The 24,818-nt window shown below is 43.8% G+C and overlaps 1 protein-coding gene across 3 annotated transcripts in view; it reads right to left on the bottom strand.

The window, feature by feature from the left end:
• Nucleotides 1-24,818, bottom strand: part of SIPA1 (signal-induced proliferation-associated 1) — a 104,489-nt gene that overhangs the window by 5,442 nt on the left and 74,229 nt on the right. For all 3 annotated transcript variants that reach the window (XM_066582583.1, XM_066582584.1, XM_066582585.1), the window contains exons 8-12: nucleotides 22,128-22,402; nucleotides 21,876-22,043; nucleotides 20,799-20,865; nucleotides 17,251-17,362; nucleotides 9,586-9,684 (exon numbers count right to left, since the gene is read on the bottom strand). In XM_066582583.1, coding sequence (XP_066438680.1) covers nucleotides 9,586-9,684; nucleotides 17,251-17,362; nucleotides 20,799-20,865; nucleotides 21,876-22,043; nucleotides 22,128-22,402 — 721 coding nt within the window. The remainder of the gene's footprint in view (nucleotides 1-9,585; nucleotides 9,685-17,250; nucleotides 17,363-20,798; nucleotides 20,866-21,875; nucleotides 22,044-22,127; nucleotides 22,403-24,818) is intronic.

Below are 24,818 nucleotides of genomic sequence, written 5' to 3'. Positions count from 1 at the left end.
ATCGTAGAATAAAGTTATCATGTCATTTTTGCTGCAGTGTATACACAGTAGAAAATGGTGTAATTGCGTTTTTCCCCAATTTTCTCCACTTCAAATTATTTTAACGTTTTTCAGTACGGTATATGATATATTAAATAGTACGACTGAAAAATACAAAGTGTCCCACATAAAACAAGCCCTTAGACAGCGAAATTGATGGATAGAAAAAGGGTTATGACTTATGATCTTTTGAAAGTGCGGAGGACCATAAAATGGCTGCGTCCTTAAGAGGGTAATTTACAGAGCTGTGATGTATTTATGCCCCCTCTTCAAGATGTCTCACTTCTCTGTCACACTGAAAAATGTCTCATTTTTAACACCAGCCCTAATATTTTGCTAAGGCAGCCTCCGTCTTCGGAGCATGAAAGATTTGATAATCCGGCTGCTCTAACCAGAGACTCTTCAATCCGTACACTACATGCTAAGAAGTGGTGTACAGATTAACCCCTTAACTATCAGTTTTCATTTCTCTTCTTAATCCCCACGTCCCAAGAGCTATAACTTTTTACTATTCCGTTGACAGAGCCGTAATCAGTGCTTTTTTTGCAGGATAAAGCCCCTTTTACACGCAAAGATGAGCGAGCACCAAAATGCTCGGGTGCTCAATGCTCGAGTCGAGCTTTCCGTGATGCTCGAGGGTTCGTTTCGAGTAACGAACCCCATTGAAGTCAATGGGCGACTCGAGCATTTTTGTATATCGCCGATGCTCTCTAAGGTTTTCATTTGTGCAAATCTTCAAAACCTACGTAAGTGATGGAAACGACACAGAAACGGATAGGGCAGGCGAGGGGCAACATGCTGGGCTGCATCTTAGGTTCCCAGGTCCCACTATTAAGCCACAATAGCGGCAAGTGTGAAACCCCCCCTAACAATTTTTACTTCGGACAAACCCTCATTAGCAAGGCACACCTTAGCTAAGCACCACACTACCTCCAACCAAGCACAAGCACTGCCTGCGGGACACACCGCTGCCTCTTCTCCTGGGTTACATGCTGCCCAACCCCCCCCCCGCGCGCGCACAACCCTGCGTCCGCAGCGCACACAAAAGTGTCTCTGCGCAGTCTTCAGCTGCCCTCATGCCACACGCTGGCCTCATAGCCACACCACCCTCATGTCTATTTATAAGTGCGTCTGCCATGAGGAGGAACGGGAGGCACACACTGCAGAGGGTTGGCAGGGCCAGGTAGCGACCCTCTTTAAAAGGGGCGGGGCGATAGCCCACAATGCTGTAGAGAATCGATGAGAAATTGACGTTCGATTTTCATTCCAATCCTGTGCCACCTCCGTCAGGAGCTGCAAACATGGGCAGGAGTTACATAGCAATGGGGAATCCATGTGCCCACACAGTATTCATTTTCTCTAGGTGTCGCATAGCTCAATCGACACTGCAAGGGGAAAGCCATCTGCACTCTGCCTCCTACCCAAATCAGTCAGTGTCTTTGTGCCAGACAGGTCAAACACCGCGATGGGAACTAGGTGTGCACTAACAGCATAGGTGGGTCCTAGGCAAGCGAAGACATGAACAATAAATAAATCAGAGTGGCCAAACATGGCAGACTTGCACCGCGCCGACGACATAGGCCTCGAGCCACAGCTTCAGCAATCGTAGGCATGAAGCGGACTTCGATGCTAGTTCTTCTGTGACGGGCTCATTAAATCAGTTAGCTTTCCTTTCACCGCTCCAATGACTGGATTAGCAGGAAAAAGCTCCACAGCCCAAACCTGGTGTACTTGCACTTCCCCCGGGACATAGGCCTCAGCCCACACCCTCAGCAAACGCGGGCATGAAGCGGACTTCGATGCTAGTTCATCTGTGACGGGCTCAGCAAATCAGTTACCTTTCTTTTCCCCGCTCCAATGACTGCATTAGCCAGGAAAAAGCTCCACAGCCCCAACCTGGCGCAGTTGCAGTTCCCCCGGGACATAGGCCTCGGTCAACAGCTTCAGCAATTGTAGGCAGGAAGCGGACTTTCAGTGCACCCAGGACATAGGACTCTGCACAAACCCTCAGCAATCGCGGGCCTACAGCGGACTCCAATGCTAGCGTAGCTGTGAACGTCTCATTAGCGCTGTATCGCTCCTCTTGTTTGTCCCAATGCAGTGCCCCGGATAGCTGTGGTAACGTCAGATAAAATACAGGTTGGCTTCGGCCCACACTGCATGCCCGAGTCAGACTGTTTTTTTTTAAATTAATAGTCACAGGCAGGTACAACTACGCTCTGGGAAGTCTGTGTGGACCCACAGCATGGGTGGGTCCCAGGAAGCCACCGACGGTACATTAATAAATCCCATTGCAGTCCCCCGGATAGCTGAGGTAACGTGAGATAAAGTAGAGGTGGGCTTCGGCCAACACTGCATGCCCTAGTCAGACTGGGTTTTTTTTAATAGTCACAGGCAGGTACAACTCCGCTATGGGAAGTCTGTGTGCACCCACAGCATGGGTGGCTCCCTGGAACCCACCGGCGGTACATAAATAAATCCCATTACAGTGCCCCGGACAGCTGAGCTAACGTCAGATAAAATACAGGTGGGCTTCGGCCAACACTGCATGCCCGAGTCAGACTGGTTTTTTTTAATTAATAGTCACAGGCAGGTACAAATACGCTATGGGAAGTCTGTGTGGACCCACAGCATGGGTGGGTCCCAGGAAGCCACCGACGGTACATAAATAAATCCTATTGCAGTCCCCCGGATAGCTGAGGTAACGTGAGATAAAGTACAGGTGGGCTTCGGCCAACACTGCATGCCCTAGTCAGACTGTTTTTTTTTATTAATAGTCACAGGCAGGTACAACTCCGCTATGGGAAGTCTGTGTGCACCCACAGCATGGGTGGCTCCCTGGAACCCACCGGCGGTACATTAATAAATCCCATTACAGTGCCCCGGACAGCTGAGCTAACATCAGATAAAATACAGGTTGGCTTCGGCCTACAATGCATGCCAGAGTCAGTCTGGCCTTTTTTCATAGTCACAGGCAGGTACAACTCCGCTATGGGAAGTCTGTGTGCACCCACAGCATGGGTGGCTCCCTGGAACCCACCGACGATACATAAATAAATCCCATTGCAGTGCCCCGGACAGCTGAGCTAACGTCAGATAAAATACAGGTGGGCTTCGGCCCACACTGCATGCCTGAGTCAGACTGGGTTTTTTCAATTAACCCCTTAACGACTAGCCCATAGTGTTTTTACGTCCTCCCGAAGTGGGCTTTATTCTCTGAGGACGTAAAAACATCTGTACTGCAGAGAATAAAGCCCCTCGGGCTGTGGACGTGACAGCTCCATGCTGTCGGTGTCCGCAGGTTGCTGACAGCATGGAGCTGTCATCCCGGGCTGTTCGGAACCATCCCCCCCCCCCCGGCATTGCGATCGGCGCTATCCAATCGATAGCGCCGATCGCAAAAAAGTAAATAAAAGTTTGAAAAAAGTTAAAGATTCAGCTGCTCTGATGGATCAGATCCATCAGAGCAGCTGAAATTACTCACCGAGGTCCGCGGCACGGCTCCCCGATGGCCCGATGCTTCGGGCCCCGTAGCCGTCCTTCTGCGCATGCGCGCCAGGCGGCATTACGTCAGCCGCATGCGCAGAAGGCCCGGCGGCGTGGGAAATTTAAAATCTCCTGGCTCCCGGCTCCTGTAGGTAGCCGGGAGGCAGGAGATGTCAGCGGGGACCGCGGTGAGCGGTCCACGGTACCGCGATCGCCGTTATACAATGGATAACGGCGATCGCGGAAAAGTGCAAAAAGTGTAAAAAAAGAAGTTTCACCTCCCCTCATGGATCGGATTCATGAGGGGAGGTGAAAATACTCACCTCAGGTCCGCCGATGTCCTCCAGCCGGTGTTGGGACCCCCCCCCCGCTGGCTTCTGCGATGTGCCGATGTGGCGCACATGCGCAGAAGCCGGCGAGCCCGGCAAATTCAAAATCTCCCTGCACCCGGCTGTCACAGTTAGCCGAGTGCAGGGAGATATGACTGGGGACCGCTGTATGCGGTTTCCAGTCATATGATCATCGCTATCCATCGGATAACGGTGATCATATAAAGTTAAAAAGTAAAAAAAAATATGTTTTGTTATAGTTTTGTGAGAATTTTTAAAAAATCTTTAACATTTTTCATTTACAGTTTTTTAAAAATGTTATTTCATTTACATCCTACATTAATTTTAGTCCCCTGAGGGGACTTGAACTTGCAACCATATGGTTGCTTCTACAATATACTACAATTTTTTAGTATTGCAGTATATTGTATTTTACACCTTCACATTTAAAGGGGTTGTCCTGTGAAAGAAAGTGGGGTAAAGCACTTCTGTATGGCCATATTAATGCACTTTGTAATATACGCGCTTGCGCAGTCTGCTCTTCTGTTCTGTTGAATGGGGCCGCTCCGGCGTGCTCGCGCCGCACAGGTCTTCTGCGCATGTCGGAGCGGCCCCATTCAACAGAACAGAAGAACAGAAGAGCAGACTGCGCAAGTGCGTCTAATGGAAGGAGAAGAAGGCTTCGGTCGGCGCCATGGAGACGGGGACGCCAGCACCGGAGGGGGTAAGTGTATAACTTCTGTATGGCCAATATTTAATGCACGATGTATATTACAAAGTGCATTAATATGGCCATACAGAAGTGCGTTACCCCACTTGCTTTCACGGGACAACCCCTTTAAAGCTTTGCTATAAACAGCACTTAATATGGTTAAAGGGATCCCATCACTGGGTTCATGCTGCCTGAAACACAGGCAGCATGAACCCAGGACAGATATGTCCATTGCCCTCATGTAAGTGTTATTCTGAACACTGCAGCATTTCAGGATAAACACACTTAAAAGCTTACCTGTTTGACTTGGGAATGTAACTCTCGAGCTAAAGAGGCAAACTGCATTTGCTTCTCCCCACCTACAGCATAAAGACTGATTGATCCTCTCCATGCTTGTGTATAGGAAGAGAGCTGTTAGTCTTCATGTTGCAGTCAGGGACAGCCTGGTGTGACCACCTCTGTGACTCACTCCTGAGTCAAACAGGCAAACATTAAAGTGCTTTTATTCTGAATTGTTGCAGTGCTTCATCAAAATACTAACGACCACCTGTCCATCCGTGCATGAGTAATACGTGGGTTTGTGAGTGATTACATGCTCTGCCCCTGATCACATGGCGGTGATGTGATCAAAGGTCCTTTATCCCTAGTGAGGGAGTTACATGCTCCGCCCCTGATCACATGACAGTATCACAGGTTCCGTACGCACACAGCTGCTGTCCGGCCAGCTGTTTGTCAATAATCCATAGCAACTGAGGCTACAGGGGGTTTGTAGTCTGCCCATAATCTGCACAAGGATGACCGTCAAGTCACCGACATGTGATAAGGGGCAAAGCATGTAACTCCCTCACTGGCGATGAAGGACCTTTGATTATGCCACCATCATGTGATCAGGGCCGGAGCATGTAAGTCATTCACTCGGGATGAGCGTCACCACCATGTGATCAGGGTACTATAATTTCCTAATAATTACTAGTAATAACATGTACACAAGGGCACTGCCCATATCTGTCCAGGTTCCCTTAAAACACATGTCCACACTGGAAGAGTTCACCAGGTCCAGGGCAGCCATAGCAACCATTGTCACTCAGTGATCGCTTCACGTGGCAGATAAGGGGGGTCTGATGGTAAGTTGGAGGGAACCTCTCCTCCCGGCTGACAATTTATATGCCATATACAGGACTGACCACGCATGTAAGCGATCAAACAACTGCGATCAGAGCTAGTTCTGACCACGGCTGTTTGTGGTGGGTGTCAGCTGTCAAACAGCCATCAGGTATGCAGTGGGCTCGGCTGCCAAGCCCTCTTCGTGCCCACCCTGCAGGTACGTCACAGAGGGGTAAAGGGTTAAACATGGGAACAGTGATCTGCAGCATCTGGAAGAAGCTGTTTGCAGGGAGATTCACCAACATTATGAACAAAAGGGAAGAACAATTCTTGTTATTAAATATAAACAAAGTTTATTAAAGTCATATTTACAAATCAACTTCCCCTAAAAAAGTACAAGTACTCTTTAACTATATATTGTATGATTCATTCAATTGTATACTCTGACTTACTGATTTGTCTGAAGAATGGGCTCCACCTGAAATGTGTTACATATTCAGATTATTTATCCCCGTCCTGCCCCATTAAGTACAAGACCGTAGGAGGGAAAGGGTTTACGTGAAATGCTAGACACGTAAGCCATGCATATGGCGTGGGCTAAGGAGTCGAGCCCATGCCATCTGCAGTAACTGACTTCAGGGATCCCACTGCAATGGCAGGAATGGCAGAGCACTCTGATTCCTGCTGTTAATCCCTTACATGTTGCGATCAATGTTGATCTCACCATGTAAGCAGTTAACAGAGGGGGTCACCTCCCCCAGTGATGTCCTCGGCCCTCCGCCATCCAACTGCAGAGTGGCAATTGGTTGCCATAGCAACTAGACACCTGACAATTGCTTCTGGAATATGCCATGGCTTTTGAAGATAAAAGATAATATAATGCAGTACAGAAAAACTGCAGTGCATTATCTGAGTGATCATAGGATTGCAGGTTGAAGTACTCCTTGAAAATTAAATAATAAAAAATAAAACAAAAAATGCAAGGAAAGAGAATTACAAATATTTTAAAAATTTGGCACACTTTTCCTTGCTTTTTTTTAGAAAAAGGATTAAAACATATTTGGTATCTCTGCATTTGTAACAACCCATACTATAAATTGAACATGCTTTTTATACTGCACAGCAAAAACTGTAAAAAAAAAGGGGAAAACTGCCCAAATGCTTTTTTGATAATTTCACCTCCCCAAAAATTTAACAACAGTGATGAAAAATATAATATGTACCCCAAAATGGTACCAATAAAAACCCCAGCTTGTCAAACAAAAAACAAGCCCTAGAACACAGTAAAAAAAATTATGGTTCTTTGAATGCACAGATGCAAAAAAAAAAATATTTTCCAAAAAAGAGGTTTTTTTTATTGTGCAATAGTGAAAAACCGTAAGAAATACATCATTTTGGTATAGTCGTAATCATACCAACCTGTGGAAAAAAGTTATTTGGTCACTTATACTGCACAATGAATGTTGTGAAAGTGAAAAGACCCCAAAATTGCTGCATCCTTAAGTATCAAACTAGGTTTCAGCCTTAAAGGGTAAGTTTATTTTTACTCTTTTAAATAGTTATTCTACAGTGTTGTACAGAGACTATTATCAATCACTTACATTGGTCCTTGTCCCCATTGAGGCTCTCAATATAAATTTCAAATTAACCTATTAGTATGCCATTAGTATATTTGGAGAAAACCAACACAAAAATGGGGAGAACTCCATGCAGTTATTGCCCTTGGTTAGATTTGAACCCAGGACCCCAGTGCTGTGATGTAACCATTAAACCACCATACTGCCCTAAATGAATGAATCATCACAAGAGGATTCCCTTATGTACCAATGAATCTTTATTGGGCGCTCAGTCCCCATACATCTAGAATTTCCTATCAACCTTTAACATTTAGGCTGCCTGTCCATGGGCATTGCGATCTAGCTGACGGATCTCCGCGGTAAGCCTATATGCGATTTGCTGGCCTCGAGCGGAGAATCTCTATGATTCGCTGCTCGTGGACAGGGGGGTTGCGCTTTCCATAGCAACGCTATGGAAAGCATGCACTGCGTTACTCGTGGCCGGATTATCACTGTGGAGAACGCAATGAAAAGTCGCCCGTGGACAGGAGCCCTAACATTCAGTGGAGCACTTCTTGGTAGAAGTGTTTTCATGGAGCTACATTAGAAGGTTGGATACATTTAGCTGATAAATATGCAATATTGTGGATGTGCTAAATAATTTGTCACAGCAGTTGTTTCCCCAATAACATTGTGCTGTAAACGCTACACTTTATAAGGAAATAAAAACATTTCATACTGTTTTATAGACTACTATCTAAGTCACAAGATGTAATTCAGACCCTTAAGGCTTGTTTACAAGGGCGTAGAGCGCATTTCCGTCGCGTAAATACGTTGTGGATTTATGTGATCAAAAATCGCTTAGGGCTCCTTCACATGGGCGTATTTGCGCACGTTTTTGCATGTAGAAAAAAAAAAAGCTTGCGCAAACAACATAAATTAGAATCCATTGATTTGAATGGGTTTCCTCAGATTACTCGCTTTCGCACGCGCATTTCCGTCAGGCTAAAAAAAATGTGACATGCTCTACTTTTGTGTGCATATGCTCACCAAAGGCCCCATAGGAGTCTGTGGGGGTGCGCACAAACATGCATAAAAAATGGTGTAATTGAGCAGCGACCTGTCAGGATGCTATAACATTTGCAGCTAATTACAGGGAAGGCACGGCAGCCATTTTGAAAATTGTTTAGGATCATCTCATTTTTGGAAGCGTCCTCAACCAAGTTGAGATGGAAATGCACTCTGGGACACCAGAGGATGAACCCGGAACCACTGATTCCTGCTTCTAGGAACATTGTCTGCCATCTCATGTGACTAACTAAATCTACGCCAGAGTAACCAAGGCAAAAGAACATCCTCGTCATCAGAAGATGCATCTCCAACCTCAGCTGCTCTCTCAGAGAGAACCAGAATCACCCAGGACGCGCCGCATGCCTTAACTGTTTATGGGTGATTACAGGGGGCTGGGTCAATGATGACAGCATGAGGTAGCGCTAGCGTGTTTTCATAGGAAGCTATTGTGAACAGAAAAAAAAAATATATATATACAATGTTAGGCACGCAAAAGACAACATAGATGGGCCCACTGATATGCTGCACAAATATGTAGTGAACACACAGGTTTCCTGCATATTTGCACCCATTTACTTCAATGGCCTATAATGGTGTATGATATGCACCCAAACAGGCCATGCCACATATTTTTTTAACGTGATCATACATTGCGTAAAAAATACGCACATATAAACGAACCCACTGAAATCAATGGGTTCTATTCATTGTATATTATGTGCACAATAATTGCGCGCATAATACATGGTGTAAATACGCCCCTGTGAACGAGTGCTAAGAGCCTAAGTAGTAGGGAAGCAAGCATAGCAGATGTTACAGGACCCAGCAGCTGGAGGGCGCACTTTCACTGTTAAAGGAGGTGGGAGGTAGTCAGTGATTAGAGTGTTAATGTCACATGCAAATATTAATCTGGTCGGCTGAGGCGGAGAGAGAAAATAAATGTGCAGGAGAAAGAGGGGTGAAGTAGTGAATAATGGAACACTTAAAAGTCAAGCAAGAGGGGAAATGATGAATCAACTTAATGATGAGAGAAGTCATGGTGGAATAGGGCCTTATTCTAGCGTTTACTGTGGGTACCCATTATTCGGCCCCTGACTTTATCTGAAGTCGACTGATATTTAGTAACATCTCATTAACTAAGAGTCTTTTCTTAATTGCATACATTTATTTAAGCAGGAAAGCATTATTAAAAGGTACACTTATATATAAAGGTACCGCTAAATACAGTTTGCTCACTCCTTTGCCAAGTCCTAAAACCTAGTGTTTTAAATAAAAAATAGCAACTTACCCTCTTTAGACATGGCTTCCAGTATGCTGTTACAGGCCAGAGTGAGGTCAGAAATACTCTGCCATTCATCTTCAAGAGACTGTGGAGCTGGTGAGATCGCTGAGGGAAAACATATGCAAAATGCTTACAAACGGTTATATAAAGCTTGGAAACCAGCGCACAATTACTGTCCTCATATTTCTTGCCGAAAACAGAAGCAGATAATATCAGAGCAAAGTTGATACATACTTAAGTCACCTGCAAAGTAGTTTGTTTTCCTTATGTAAAACTGTATACACATATATAGTTAAAGGCTTTTGTAACAGCTCTTAATGGATCAATTTGACTTGTACTGAGTCAGGTTTTTGTTTTAATTTACTCGGTTACCCAGTGCCCCTTATCCAAGCTGAAGACTTTGCCACATATTTGAAATGCAAGATCACCAACATTAGATAAAACATGAGAAAACATCAACGTACAGAATCCACAACCCCTGTACACAACTACTCTGTTCTCCTATCATATAACTTGGTTCCTTACCATTACTGTCAGAAGCTTTACACACTATTCTCCAAATTATACCGCCCCACCTATGCCTTTGAGCCACTACCACACCTCATCCCCAATCTTACTACTGTGTTTCTCCCAACCCTAATCAACGTATCACTACCCAATGACTTTTTATCTTTATTAAAACATGCGACCAACACAATGTGACCAATGTGACTTAAAGTTGTCATCTACTCAAGTGAATTTAATGCAACCTATGTCATCACTGCAACATCAAGTACTCTCTATCTCCCTGCCAATAAATGGTTAAAAGTTGTTTCATTATCTAAAATCTGTTGCCTGGAGTCTCTTTCCCATCACCGGTATACTGCACTGAGGTACCGCACTAATGCTCCGGGAACAAAGACTACTACCCCCATTATTGTTTATTTATCCACTTTTTATATTTATAATATTTTTAACGTAATGGGTCCCTACCCATATACGGACTGGCGTCACTACAAACTAACATCTTCCCCAACCCAACTCTGTGGGTAGCAGGCTATAACAGCTGCCTATTTTATTTGTTTTTACCAAAAACCACATGTAACTTACCGGCCCAGATCACGATTATACACGTTTTAGGGGAGCAGCAGAACCACCATAGACAGCCATCTTATTCCCCGCTGTTTTACCCTTATTGTTAGTCAGTGCTCGGTCTAGTTCACTGCGTTCTCAACTCTTGTCAAAGTCTCATTTCAAGCATCTACAGTCTGACTTCTGATCCTCCTACTCCTCTGAAAGAGCCTTAACCAAAGTCAATAATGATCTGCTAACTACCAAAGCCTTACGACATTTTGCTCATTTAGACAAAAGGATTATTCAGAAAATCATTCAAATGAACAAAACTGAATGATATAGTTCAGTTTAAACATGGGTAAACGACTGAACGATGAGTGAGAATTGTGAGGCTCTCATTCGGGGTTCAGTTTCAGCCAACATAAAAGCCAGCGTCGGCTCGGGCACTTATTGAGCAGTTAAAACACTTATCTTCAGTATAACACATAGGAATGTGAAACTCTAAATGATAGTTGCCCAAGAACTGCACGATTCTTAATGTGAATCACCTGCTTGTTCTGTCAGCCAAACTCGAATCATGAGATTCTCGGCCCGTGTAAAAGAGCCTTTACTTCGCGCTCATCGTTCTAGACCTGCCCTCTGCTTTTGACACAGTTGACCACTCCCTTTTGTTATGAATTCTCTCATCCCTTGGCATCTCAGACTTGACCCTCTCCTGGATCTCTTCATACCTCACCAATTATACATGTTGTGTCTCTCATATACTTCTCTATCTATACCTTTGGACTGGAATGGCTCATAAAATCCCATGATTTTGAATATCATTTTTATGCCAATGACACTCAAATTTACCTCTCCGACCCAGATGTAACTTTTGTGCTATCCAGAATCCCAGAGTGTCTATCAGCTATATCCTCCTTCTACTCCCACTGAAGCCTTCAGTGAATTCATCATCTTTGCTCCATCTCACTCACGACCCCCACCAGACCCCACAGTTAATGGCTGCACAGTACCCAGTCTCTCAAGTCCTCTGACTTGGAATAAACTTTGATTCCGTGTTGTCTTTCAGGCAGCATATTCAAGCCCTTACCCCATCATGCTGCCTCTACCTTAAAGACATTTCTTCAATTGGTTTTTTGTCAACATAGAGTTAACATAAATGCTATCACATGCCCTCCTAATTTGTCGTCCTGACAACTACTACAGTATATCTTTCTCTGCGGTCTTCCATCAAACACTTTTGTGTTCTTCCACAGTTCTGACTTACACTACAGCTGTCAATCAGACCTGTGGAGCAGCTCAATGGAGAAAGTGGAAGGAACTTCCGGAAGAAGCATAGTTTTCTCAATGCAGGGTGTCATACCATCATTCACAAAGGAATGCCTAATCACTGCTCCACAGCCCCTGCATAGCACTATCAGCAGTTTTTCAGCATCAAAACTAACAAATTGCCTTTAAATACTGAAGGTAAGACACTCTTTTGGCAGTCTGTGCACGAGAAGATCAAATCTATGCCAGATAAGAGCTATCATTGATGCCAGTTTCTGGTGTTCATTTAGTAAAATTATTTGGTTGTGGGACGACTTTTTTTTAAAGAAGGGTTAGCATAATATAAAATTGAAAAAAAAAAAGCGGCAGCTCTGGGCAGCTTCTTACACATAACTGGAAGTCGGGGATATCATTTGTATTCATAGATAATATCAGTCTTTTGTAGACAGGAGTCACTGAGACAATCTGACCCTCTTCCAAGGATGGTAATGTTACTGAAACTATAGACTACAATTCCTGTATGGAATAGAAAATGCTATCTTTACCATTGTAATAATAATACCTGGCATACAAATGGGCAAAATACTGTACATGACCTTCTATCCAGGATAAGAGATATTGTGTCATAAAGTTGGCAATTGCAGCAGTATTTCTCGATGCAGCTACAATATAAAAGCATTAGCTCAAACGCTGAAAAACCGTCTGTGTAAGAGGGCCTTAGACACATGCCGGAGGAGTAGGCACAGCCGTAGGCCCTTATGCACATGGTAGCGCCATATGTAGAAGCTGAAGCGAAGGGACATAGAGTCCCTGCACCTCTGTACATGTCGCAATGTTACCAGTTTACTTCCATTTAAAAGCAAATGCTTCTATGGGAGAATACTTCTGCAACAAGGTGTCTGATGCAGCATGGCAACATTTTGTATCTGTCTATGTAACATTTTGCCAATTTACACCAAAAGAATTGTTCTTGCTGTCAAAAACTGTCAGTTATTACAGCACTATTCATGAATATGCCCCATTATGTATTCAGTATGATGACCATTGGTTGAAGGAAGAAGGGTTTAACTTGAACTGCTCAGTAGACACATTCCTACAGTACAACCAGCTGTACCCACAGCTCTGCCTGCATCAAAACTGAGTTGAATGGAAAGTAATTGCGCTCACAGTCTTGTTCGTGTTGGGGTGCGTTCACACATCGCAGATGACTGTTCTGTTCTGTTTTGGCTGTGGATTTCATGATGAAATTCGGCAGAAGTGTAAAGTACAATGTAAGTGTATCAGGTTTTTAAAATCCGCAGCCTGCTCTATTTGCTGCTGACATGGCACAAGTTATCACTGTGGAATTCATTCATTGCAATACAGTAAGGTCGGCTGCACACGGGCGGATTTGCATTGTGGAATCTGGAGTGGGCGTCTGCCACTGGATTACTCAGGAAATACCGCCCATAGCATGATATGGCAAAATGCGTTTTTCTCTATACGAGCGGATATCAAATGCGATTTTCCGCTCACGGAGGAAAGATCGCAGCATGTTTTATTTCTGTGCGGATTCCACATGGACAGCTTCCATTGAAGTCAATGTAAGCCGTCCGACCTGCGGGCCTTCCGCAATGACACAGCAGAAAGGTTGCGGGTACTCGCGTCATCGCCTAGCGACAATGTGGCAAGAGTTGGGATTTAAAAAAGTAAAAACTGTACTGTGCATGTCCGACAGCTTGCTGTGCGGACCATCTGCAGTACAGCCTGTAAAAGAAGAAAGTAGGTATGCACGGATGCCGGATGGGCACAGAGTCAGATTCTGACTCTTTTTTTTATGTCAATGGGTTCGTTCATATAAGCATGTTTTGCGCACGCATTTCACACGAGTGGAAAAAAAGTAGGGCTTGTTTCATTTTTCGACGTACCAGGGGCTCCATAGAAGTCTATGGGAAGTGCGCAAATACACAAGGGGAATCATTAACACTGTGAAAAATCCATGGAAAAGAACACATCTGGACCTCATTAGTCTAACTAGCCTTTTAATGCATGGAAAGGGTGCGTCACGCGTGTGTGCAAAAAGTACAGTAATATGTGCAGACACGCACATAAGTGTACCTCATCCTTCTCGTTCATGCACTAAAACGTTTTGCTGAGCGTTTTTGCACAAACGGTTGCCTGAGTAAGCCCTGAATAAAACAAAGGTTAAAATGTAGTGTTTAACCCCTTAGTGACCACCCTATTGTGTTTTTACGTCTTGCCATTGCAGGACGTGTATGGAGGAAGATAGCACTGCTATCTCCCTCCATACATTGCAGATGTCAGCTGTTTATTACAGCTGACACCTGCGGGTAACAGCCCCGTTCGGCCGTGCGGCTGATCGGGACTGCTAACCCTTTAAATGCCACTGTCAAATCTGACAGTGGCATTTAAATAGCCCGAACATCGGTCCCGTACGGCCCCCTCCCGCCGTTAGATCGGGGGAGCCATGCGGGTGTCATGGCAGCTGGTGGCTTAATAGGCTGCCTGTCAGAATGAAGTATGATGTAATGCTATGGTATTACATCATATTGCATGAGTGATCCAAGCATCGCTAGTTGATGTCCCCCAGGAGGACTAAAAAAAAAAGTAAAAATAAGAACACTAACATTTTATTAATTATTTTTAAAAAAAGTTATAAAAGTAAAAAAAAAACCCTTTTGCCATATTTAAATTAATAAAATCTAAATAATAAAACAAACATACATATTTCGTATCGCTGCATCCGTCAAAGTCCGTTCAATCAAAATAACACATTATTTGCGGCGCAAATGGAACGTTGTCCGAAAAAAATCCCGCCAGAAATGCGCTTTTTTGGTCACCCTGCTGCCAGGAAAAATCTAATCAAAAGCGATCAAAAAGTCCTATGTATTCTAGAATGCGACTAAACTACAGGATGTACCGCACAAAATGAACCCTCACACAACTATATCAACGGAAAAATAAAAGAGTTATTGTGCGCAGAAGATGGAGATAGAAAATTATTTTAAAAAATTAAATATCTTAAAAAGAATATATAAGTAGTACAGCAAAAAAAAAGCTATACAAGTTTGGTATCGCAGTAATTGTACTGACCCATAGAATAAAGTTACCATGTCATTTTTGTTGCAGTTTATGCACTGTAGAAACAAGACGCACAGAAAGATAGCGGAATGTCGTTTTTTTTCCATTTCTCTCCACCTAGAATTTTTTAAAGTTTTTCAGAACATTATATGGTACATTAAGGCTGGGTTCACACGGGGCGGATTTGCCGCGGAAATTCCGTGTGGAATTGCGCCGCGGCAAATCCGCATGCGGTCGCTAATCCCGGGATTAGCCAGCCATGTGGACGAGATTTCTCAGACCGCAGCATGTTTATTTTTTTTTCGGCTGCGGTTTTTCGCTGTGGCCAAACCGCAAGATTTCCGCCGAGAATCCGCCCTGTGAGAACCCAGCCTAAATAGTACCTTTGAAAAATACAACTCTTCTCAAAAAACAAGCCCTCATACAGCGACGTCGATGAATAAATAAAGGAGTTATGATTTTTTAAAAGCGGGGAGGAAAAAACGAAAATGGAAAAAAGCAAAACTGTGTGGTCACTAGGGGGTTAAATCACTTAACAACTCTGATATTGAGGGGACAACATGTCATTGAAAGTACAGATTTCTAACCACCCTTACATATAAATATCATTATTACTTTGGACGTATCACATAGATTTTGATTAAACAAAACCCAAAATATGATCTGATAATGTAGCTATACGGTAAAAACAGCCCGAAAATCGGAGTAGAGGTTCTCAAGTTATCAAAGAATAGAGAGCCATTATGCTTTATAATAGGTAGCGATTCCTCTGTAGGGCCGAGCAGAAAAACATTTGGCGCCAGCCACTCTTCACATGACTCCCAACATTCAGCTAGCAACACAGTTCCATGACACAAGTTTAGTCTTATTCAGTTAGCTGATAGAAGTGTCCTGGGTATCACGTGGCACTTGTCCTATGTCATCTATGCCTGCTGCTGAGGCTCTATTCACACCACGTTAGTTCTTTTCCAGCAAGCTACAATCGCTCTTTGTTGGACACAACAGTGCAGCATGGTGCAGTATTATATAATGCAACCTGAGTGACCCAATATAAGTCAAGAAAAACAAATATGTCAATTGCTGGCCTCAGTGGTCAGGAGAATGATTAATGTGATGTCAGTAAGGACCAGAGTGGCTGTGCTGGAGTGGAGCGACAGTTAAAGGGCAAGTAACGGTTATTTAATTATTTTACACCGTTACTTACCCTGCGGCAAACTCTTTTAAATCTTGGAAAAATACTTTAAATCAAAATGACGAAATTATAGTACTATATATAAGTACAGTACTGTACTTATAAACTTTTATACAGGTGTGGAAAATGCTGCAAAGAGAAATTAAATCAATATTGTGTGACCAACGCCTTCAGAACAGCATCAATTCTTCAGCAAAAAGAAGAACAAGAAGTCCTGGAAGTGCTGGATATAGCCCCACAGAGCCCTGATGTCAACATCATCAAGTCTGTCTGGGGTTACATGAAGAGACAGAAGGATTTGAACAAGCCTACATCCACAGAAGATCTGTGGTTAGTTCTCCAAGATGTTTGGAACAACCTTCGTGCCGAGTTCCTTCAAAAACTGTGTGCAAGTGTACCTAGAAGAATTGATGGCCTTTTGAAGGTAAAAGGCGGTCACATCAAATATTGATTTGATTTAGATTTCTCTTTTATTCTTTTTGTTCAATTTACATTTTTTTGATTAATAAGAAAAAAACAATTAACACTACTAATTTTGAAAATATTCATATTTTGCATCACCTCCTCCACATCTGCCAAAGGCCAGCTTCACACAAGCTGATTTTTACAGCAGAATCCACGGTCATCGTCCGCACAGAGGAGCCGCAGCAAATCACATGCTTTGAAAGGTATGTAAACTTGCGTATTTCGTGATAGGAGGAAAACTCGCAGCATGCTCTATTTTGCTGCAGACTCCACACGGACGGCATTCATTGAAGTCAATGGAAGATGTCCCACCCGCAATTGATATTGTGGATAGGCTGCAGGTACCTGCATTATCGCCTAATGACGGCACACGCAAAACAAATATTTAAAAAAAATCTGTACTGTGCATGACTGACAGTGGGCGTCTGTGGTCATCAGCAGTACAAAAATAGCAGGTACGCGGGGTCGCAGCTGGATTACGCTGCTTGAACCTGCATGCTGAATCTGGCCCTGCCGTGTGCAGCCGGCTTAAAGCTTTTGAAGAGGACAAGGTTCTTTGTTAATATAACTACACATAAAGCGATGATGACAGTAATATAATTTGACTTTACCGTTTTTGCTGTGTTTCTGAGTAGAGGGTGCAGGAGAGAAGGTCTCTTCATGTACAAGAGTCTCTGAATCACTCATCTCTGCCTGAGGCTCTTCAAAAGTGTCATCCATCATCTAGGACACAAAAATCATTAGCATGTACGCAGTACAATGACATTAGGGGTTTTATGTAATGAATGACTGTCCTACATTATCCTGACAGTGCATTCACAGGATTCTCGCACAAAACTTGCACTGAAATAGACCCCACTTTTTTTCAATAGGTCTATTCACACATTTGATTTTCTTTCAAAATGATGCTGCGAGATAGAAAAATTACAGCACACTCTATTTTTGTGCGAGTCCACAGAAATCTCGACTATTGTTTCCAATTGGTGGGGAGAAAAAATCACATCGCAATCGCATTAACATGTGACTGCTATGTGATTTTTAATTTCTCCTATTCAAAATACATGTGATTTTCACACCTGTGAAAGTCGCATGTTCAGCGATGTGATGCAATTTTCTTGCAAACTGTAACGCACTCACAGTAAACATCGAATTTTACAAGCGCGATATTGCAATATTGCACTCGCCTATGTGAATGCAGCTTAACTGTAGAAATGAACATTATGTAATGGAATATTTTCAGTACTATTGTCATAAATATAGAAATCAGGCTACAGTATCGGATTGGGCTACTAGGGGGTCCACCAATAAAATTCATTATGGGGGCCCACTCTAAAGCTACATGCTAACATTACCTGACCCCTGTTCACAAATTTTTGTCCACCACATTCCCCATGCACTTCAGTTGAAAGGTGGCTGCGTTTGTATGCAGCCCTGCATTGAAGTCTATGGAGCTGGAATTGGTGGACTTCTGTTCAGCCAATAGGAACAGATTCCAGACGTGGCATTTATGGCATGCCCTGTGTAAAGTGACACCACAAGTAACAGCTATAATGTGGCAGAAAACTGCACCAGTACGCAATTTTATTGCAAAATAGCAAAGCTTTCAAATAGATTTTTAATCACTGCACAGTTCTGCAGGCAAATAGCAATTTTATCCACACAGCCATATGGCTATTGGCAATCAATTTGAAAACCATAGCAATTTACAGTAAAAAAGAATATCAGTGGGGTTTTTGTGTGATCTCACCTTAAGGGCTCAGTCACACGGGCATTTTTACACTGAGGCCCTCTCAGTATTCTGCTGCCTGGACTGTTTCAGTCCTGGAGGCCCTCTCTGTAGTCTGTTGCTTGAACTGTTTCAGTCCTGGAGGCCCTCTCAGTAGTCTGCTGCCTGGACTGTTTCAGTACTGGAGGCCCTCTTAGTAGTCTGCTGCCTGAACTGCTTCAGTCCTGGAGGTCCTCTCAGTAGTCTGCTGGATGGTTTCTGTTCTGGAGGCCCTCTCAGTATTCTGCTGCCTGGACTGTTTCAGTCCCGAAGGCTCTCTCAGTATTCTGCTGCCTGGACTGTTTCTGTCCTGGAGGCCCTCTCAGTAGTCTGCTGCCTCTACTGTTTCAGTCCTGGAGGCTCTCTCAGTGGTCTGCTGCCTGGACGGTTTCTGTCCTCGAGGCCCTCTTAGTAGTCTGCTGCCTGAACTGCTTCAGTCCTGGAGGTCCTCTTAGTAGTCTGCTGGATGGTTTCTGTTCTGGAGCCTCTCTCAGTAGTCTGCTGCCTGGACTATTTCAGTCCTGGAGGCCCTCTCAGTAGTCTGCTGCCTGGACTGTTTCTGTCCTGGAGGCCCTCTCAGTAGTCTGTTGCTTGAACTTTTTCAGTCCTGGAGGCCCTCTCAGTAGTCTGCTGCCTGGACTATTTCAGTACTGGAGGCCCTCTCAGTAGTCTGCTGCCTGGACTGTTTCAGTCCTGGAGGCCCTCTTAGTAGTCTGCTGCCTGGACTGTTTCTGACCTGGAGGCCCTCTAAGTAGTCTGCTGCCTGGACTGTTTCTGACCTGGAGGCCCTCTAAGTAGTCTGCTGCCTAGACTGTTTCTGTTCAGGAGGCCCTCTCAGTAGTCTGCTGCCTGGACTGTTTCAGTACTAGAGGCCCTCTTAGTAGTCTGCTGCCTGAACTGCTTCAGTACTGGAGGTCCTCTCAGTAGTTTGCTGGATGGTTTCTGTTCTGGAGGCCCTCTCAGTAGTCTGCTGCCTGGACTTTTTCAGTACTGGAGGCCCTCTCAGTAGTCTGCTGCCTGGACTGTTTCAGTCATGGAGGCCCTCTCTGTAGTCTGCTGCCTGGACTGTTTCTGACCTGGAGGCCCTCTCAGTAGTCTGCTGCCTGGACTGTTTCTGTTCTGGAGGCCCTCTCAGTAGTCTGCTGCCTGGACTATTTCAGTCCTGGAGGCCCTCTCAGAAGTCTGCTGCCTGGACTGTTTCAATCCTGGAGGCCCTCTCAGTAGTCTGCTGCCTGGACTGTTTCTGACCTGGAGGCCCTCTTAGTAGTCTGCTGCTTGAACTGTTTCAGTCCTGGAGGCCCTTTCAGTAGTCTGCTGCTCGAACTGTTTCAGTCCTGGAGGCCCTTTCAGTAGTCTGCTGCCTGGACTGTTTGAGACCTGGAGGCCCTCTCAGTAGTCTGCTGCCTAGGCTGTTTCAGACCTGGAGGCCCTCTCAGTAGTCTGCTGCCTGGACTGTTTCAGTACTAGAGGCCCTCTTAGTAGTCTGCTGCCTGAACTGCTTCAGTCCTGGAGGTCCTCTCAGTAGTCTGCTGGATGGTTTATGTTCTGGAGGCCCTCTCAGTAGTCTGCTGCCTGGACTTTTTCAGTACTGGAGGCCCTCTCAGTAGTCTGCTGCCTGGAGTGTTTCAGTCCTGGAGGCCCTCTCAGTAGTCTGCTGCCTGGACTATTTCTGACCTGGAGGCCCTCTCAGTAGTCTGCTGCCTGGACTGTTTCTGTTCAGGAGGCCCTCTCAGTAGTCCGCTGCTTGGACTGTTTCAGTACTGGAGGCCCTCTCAGTGGTCTGCTGCCTGAACTGTTTGAGACCTGGAGGCCCTCTCAGTAGTCTGCTGCCTGGACTGTTTCAGTCCTGGAGGCCCTCTTAGTAGTCTGCTGCCTGGGCTGTTTCAGACCTGGAGGCCCTCTCAGTAGTCTGCTGCCTGGACTGTTTCAGTCCTGGAGGCCCTCTCAGTAGTCTGCTGCCTGGACTGTTTCTGTCCTGGAGGCTCTCTCAGTAGTCTGCTGCCTGACTCTTGCTTCAGAATGTTGGCCCTCTCAGTTTTGTGAGTTGGGGATATATTCTTATGTACCGCAAGAAGATTGGTAACGTGGGTCTCCTACATCATCATCAAGAAGACGAGGCCCAGGAAGGGAGGATACTAGATGCTTCTAGATGTCACTGCACTCAGCCAATGCATCCATATAAATAGGTAAACTAGCCAGGTCATTACATCGATGTATAGGCTTGCTGAAATGTTGTATGCTGCCTATGTGCTGTAGAGATAAGAATGTATGGTGCGGTGCGCCACTCGTGTACATGTGGGGGGCTGTTCACCTGTGGAAAGAATTGAGCCTGGGCTACATCATAACAGAAAATGTGAAATAGGCCAGTCAATTCTAGTAAAAAATGGATCTCACCACTTCATCTCTTGATGGATCTGGTTGAGGAATAATATCTGGTGGAGCCAAATCAGCTTTATTGAACCTTTGAAAAAAAATTCAACTAAATCATAAAATATAATCTACATTTATTACAATATAATGCAGAGTGATGACAGTATGTGCTCTATCGTGACACTGAACTAGTGAGAGCTGCAATGGGATGTGAGGGTCTTTATCTTGTGCTTTTCTTTTTCTTAACATGACATCTAATAATAATATAATACTAATCTTTATTTGTATAGTGCCAACTTATTCCATAGCGCTATACAGTCATTTTCCTTTATGTCCCTACAATTCAAGCAAATAGATTCTCCTTATATAGGCTGAATACACATTGTTTGCTCTGTCCATTTGCTGTATGCGTAGAAAAGCTACTAATAGATCAATTTATTCAGTCAAGGCAAAAAGAGCTGCTTTATGTTAATAAGTCATTATTAAGCTGTATAAAACAGCACAATAGACTACCTTGCTCTAAGAAGAGGCATCCCACATCCCAAGGTATACTATAAGATTTTGTTTTTAAACATGGGAGCCTATGGCATTCATTGTCAGCATCAGACGTGAAATCCTCCCGATGTATACCTATGACATACACTGCAAATGCAGTGTGGATAGACCCTAGCCCTGCCATGTATGCCAGTGATTAAGGATAACATGTAGCCAATACAAATACTAGTAATTAGAGATGAGCGAGCACACTCGGTAAGGGGGGCAGCAGGGGAGAGCGGGGGGGAAGAGTGAGAGAGATCTCTTTCTCCCCGCCGCCCCCCTAAGCACACTCAGAGGAGAAGGCAGTTACTCGAGATGAGCGATGCTCGCTCGAGTAACTGACCTTACCGAGTATGCTCGCTCATCTCTACTAGTAATGCAGAATTGGAGTTTCAGGTCACTCTCTTTTTGAAAAATTGCAAGAAAACCACTTTTGTTTTGGCTTTAGCATCCTAAAACATTGCAGTTGCAATGTTTCCATTAGCTTGTAATATTATTGTTGAGTGAATTACCAAGTAAATTTCAAGTATTTTCTAATATTCTATATTTAAGACATTGTGTTACCTGAACTCTGTCCTCTCTTCCTGAACAGATAAGGTGCGCAGGATGTTCTTAGTCTCCGGAGCAGTTTCTGCCTTTCTTGCTATCACATCTTCCTTCTCTATATCCCCTTCTGAGCGTCTCAATATTCTCTGTTCTTGCAATGACTTTACGTATAGCTCAGAGAAGCTCCTAAGGACCAAGCACAGTAAAGGTTAGGACCATGTGACGCTTGTAGATAGGACTCAGCTCAAACTGTAATTGTGCTGCTATTACCTGCGGGGCTTCCCTGCTTCATCAGGAGGCAAAGTGGTTACTGTCACTTTTTTTGCACGAAGGAAGAGGCTGCGGACATCATCAGGAGTCAATGAACAGAAAGGTTGACCACAGATCGCAACAAGCCTTGCTCCAGGACATAGTCCTACAGTCTCTGCCATGCTGAATCTTTCCACTTCTATCACAAAACCTCCAGAGTCGGCATTAAATCCAAGCTGCCCAAGACCATTCCTTAGTAGAGGAATCTCGCGTGTCTCACAGCCACCAGAGACAACCTGTAGGGAGAAGTACATCTAGAATTTCTAATGCTGATACGAACTGCAGATCAACTGACATCAAATTTGGTCATTTGTTCCATGTATTTTCTCTGATTTTTTAACCATTTTTAAGTATTTCTTGTGTCCAGTAGCATGTTAAATGAGGATTCCTGTTATGAAGATTTGGTGTCCAGAAAATTAAACATGATCACTGTGATAATTAATTTTTTATTGCTACCCACTGGTTTCCACTCATGCTAAATCATGTCACTGCTATTATTATGTACACATTTGTGCTCTCACCTCTACTCTGGTTTACTATGTAAATATTTGCTTGCCAGATTGCCTCTCCTATATTTCACAGCTTATTCACATTATGCTATATTAACCATTTGAGAAAATAATCTCAAGTATTAAAATACTGTGAAGGGGGAAAGAAGGAAAATAAAAGTTTGGGGGTTATAAATTCAATGTATGATCTTAGATCAGTTGAAAAACGAATTGTTTCTAATTTCAAATGGCACATTTACCCATCAGTCTCCAAACCTGGCTTTGGTAGAGAAGGATAATTTACCATGACTGACAATTTAGCCTTATACAGATGTATTAAAACGTTAATCTGTACAGAATTTTACATGTTTGGATGGTCTACTGAAGACATTATCATGTTGCTTATATGTGTGGTACCATTTGGATGGTCTGCAGAAGTCATTATCATGTTGCTTATATGTGTGGTACCATTTGGATGGTCTGCAGAAGTCATTATCACGTTGCTTATATGTGTGGTACCATTTGGATGGTCTGCTGAAGTCATTATCATGTTGCTTATATGTGTGGTACCATTTGGATGGTCTGCTGAAGTCATTATCATGTTGCTTATATGTGTGGTACTATTTGGATGGTCTGTTGAAGTCATTATCATGTTGCTTATTTGTGTGGTACCATCTAAACTTTCAAATACGACTGCACTATGCCCTTACAAATATAGACATTAAAAATTTTTTGTCCATACTGACACATTTCTCATGTAACTAAGTATCTGTTTGGCATAACTGCTTATGCTACAGCATAATGTCAGAATTGATAGCTGTTGCACTTTTAGAATTGATTCAACAATACAACCCTTTAACAATGACTAAACTGCATCATAATAGGCTTCCTGAAATGTATTTCCTGTTTTTATTACACAAATTTCCTGATTTCTACATTTGTAAAGGAGTTGTTTCCTAGAAAAAAAACTGAGCTGATGCTTTCCCATAATGAACACACAGAACATGGGAAATAAAGTCTACATGCAGTGGATAAGGAATGAGTTTGCTGATGATGCTAATTGTATGCCATCTAGGGCTGAATTCACAGTGTATTTACTGGGTCTATTCTCTGAAGCTCTCCTGATGCATACAAGATACGTATCTACACGGCCCCGTTAACCCAACAGAGGCCAAAATAGTGTTCTTTTAGCCGATATGCATGGAGACACCTTTTCTTTTTAGTTGTGTGGCATAGCATAGCCTGTATACTGTGTGGTATACTTTTTTAATAACATAGAGAATTATGGCAAACCAGGTGAGTGGAGAGGTGGTCACATGCATGGCCACTGCTCTTATTCACTTCTAATGGGCTGACAGAGATAAGGCTAATTTAGACATTATTGAGATTATCGCTCAAAATTCGCTCAAAAGCCATCTTTTGAGCGACAATCATTGTGTCTAAACGCGCGTCCATCGTGCACTTTTCGTGCACTATTCGTTCATCGCTAACTTTTTGCAAGCTGAAAGTCAGCGATTACTCTTATCAGCGCTGAGCTCTGAGCGGGATACTGCTGATACTATTCTTATCCAGCTCAGAGCTCTCACCGATAGCTCCGAGAACAAAGCAGCTGTCAGCACTCCTGCTGTTCTGGGAGCTATCAGCTGGATACTAGCTGATAGCTGTGAGAACAAAGCAGCTGTAGGCAGATGACAGCCCTCCTGCTGTCTTCTGTATACAGCGGCTGCCTTCATTTACACACTAATAAAACTCTTAAGTAGGTAATTAGCTACTTAAGAGCTTATGCAAAGTGATCGCTAAAAACAGTCACTCAAATAGCTGTTTGAGCGATTTTTGAGCGATCATCTTTCCGTGTAAATGGGCCCGTAGCCAAGTGCTGCACTCAAGTATTTCCATAGACAATGAATGAAGCAGTAGTCGTGCATGTTAACCACCATTCCATTCACTAAAAGGGACTTGGGGTGCACCGTTCTCAATATCGTAGTGGGTCACAGTGGTTAGACCCCTGCGAATAGGTGATTATTTTCGCAGGATAACCCCTTTAAGACCTCTGTTTGTAATCACTGAATGAGCAGCATCATTGTTTACTTTCAAAGGTGAATATCTGTCCTGGTCATATGGTGATCACACATGTAACGGCTCATTACATCTACAGGACAATTAT

The sequence above is a fragment of the Eleutherodactylus coqui genome, chromosome 11 (assembly GCF_035609145.1).
Source record: "Eleutherodactylus coqui strain aEleCoq1 chromosome 11, aEleCoq1.hap1, whole genome shotgun sequence".
Taxonomy (NCBI): domain Eukaryota; kingdom Metazoa; phylum Chordata; class Amphibia; order Anura; family Eleutherodactylidae; genus Eleutherodactylus; species Eleutherodactylus coqui.
The sequence above is the reverse complement of the archived record's forward strand: the minus strand, read 5'-3'. Positions and strand labels throughout refer to the sequence as shown.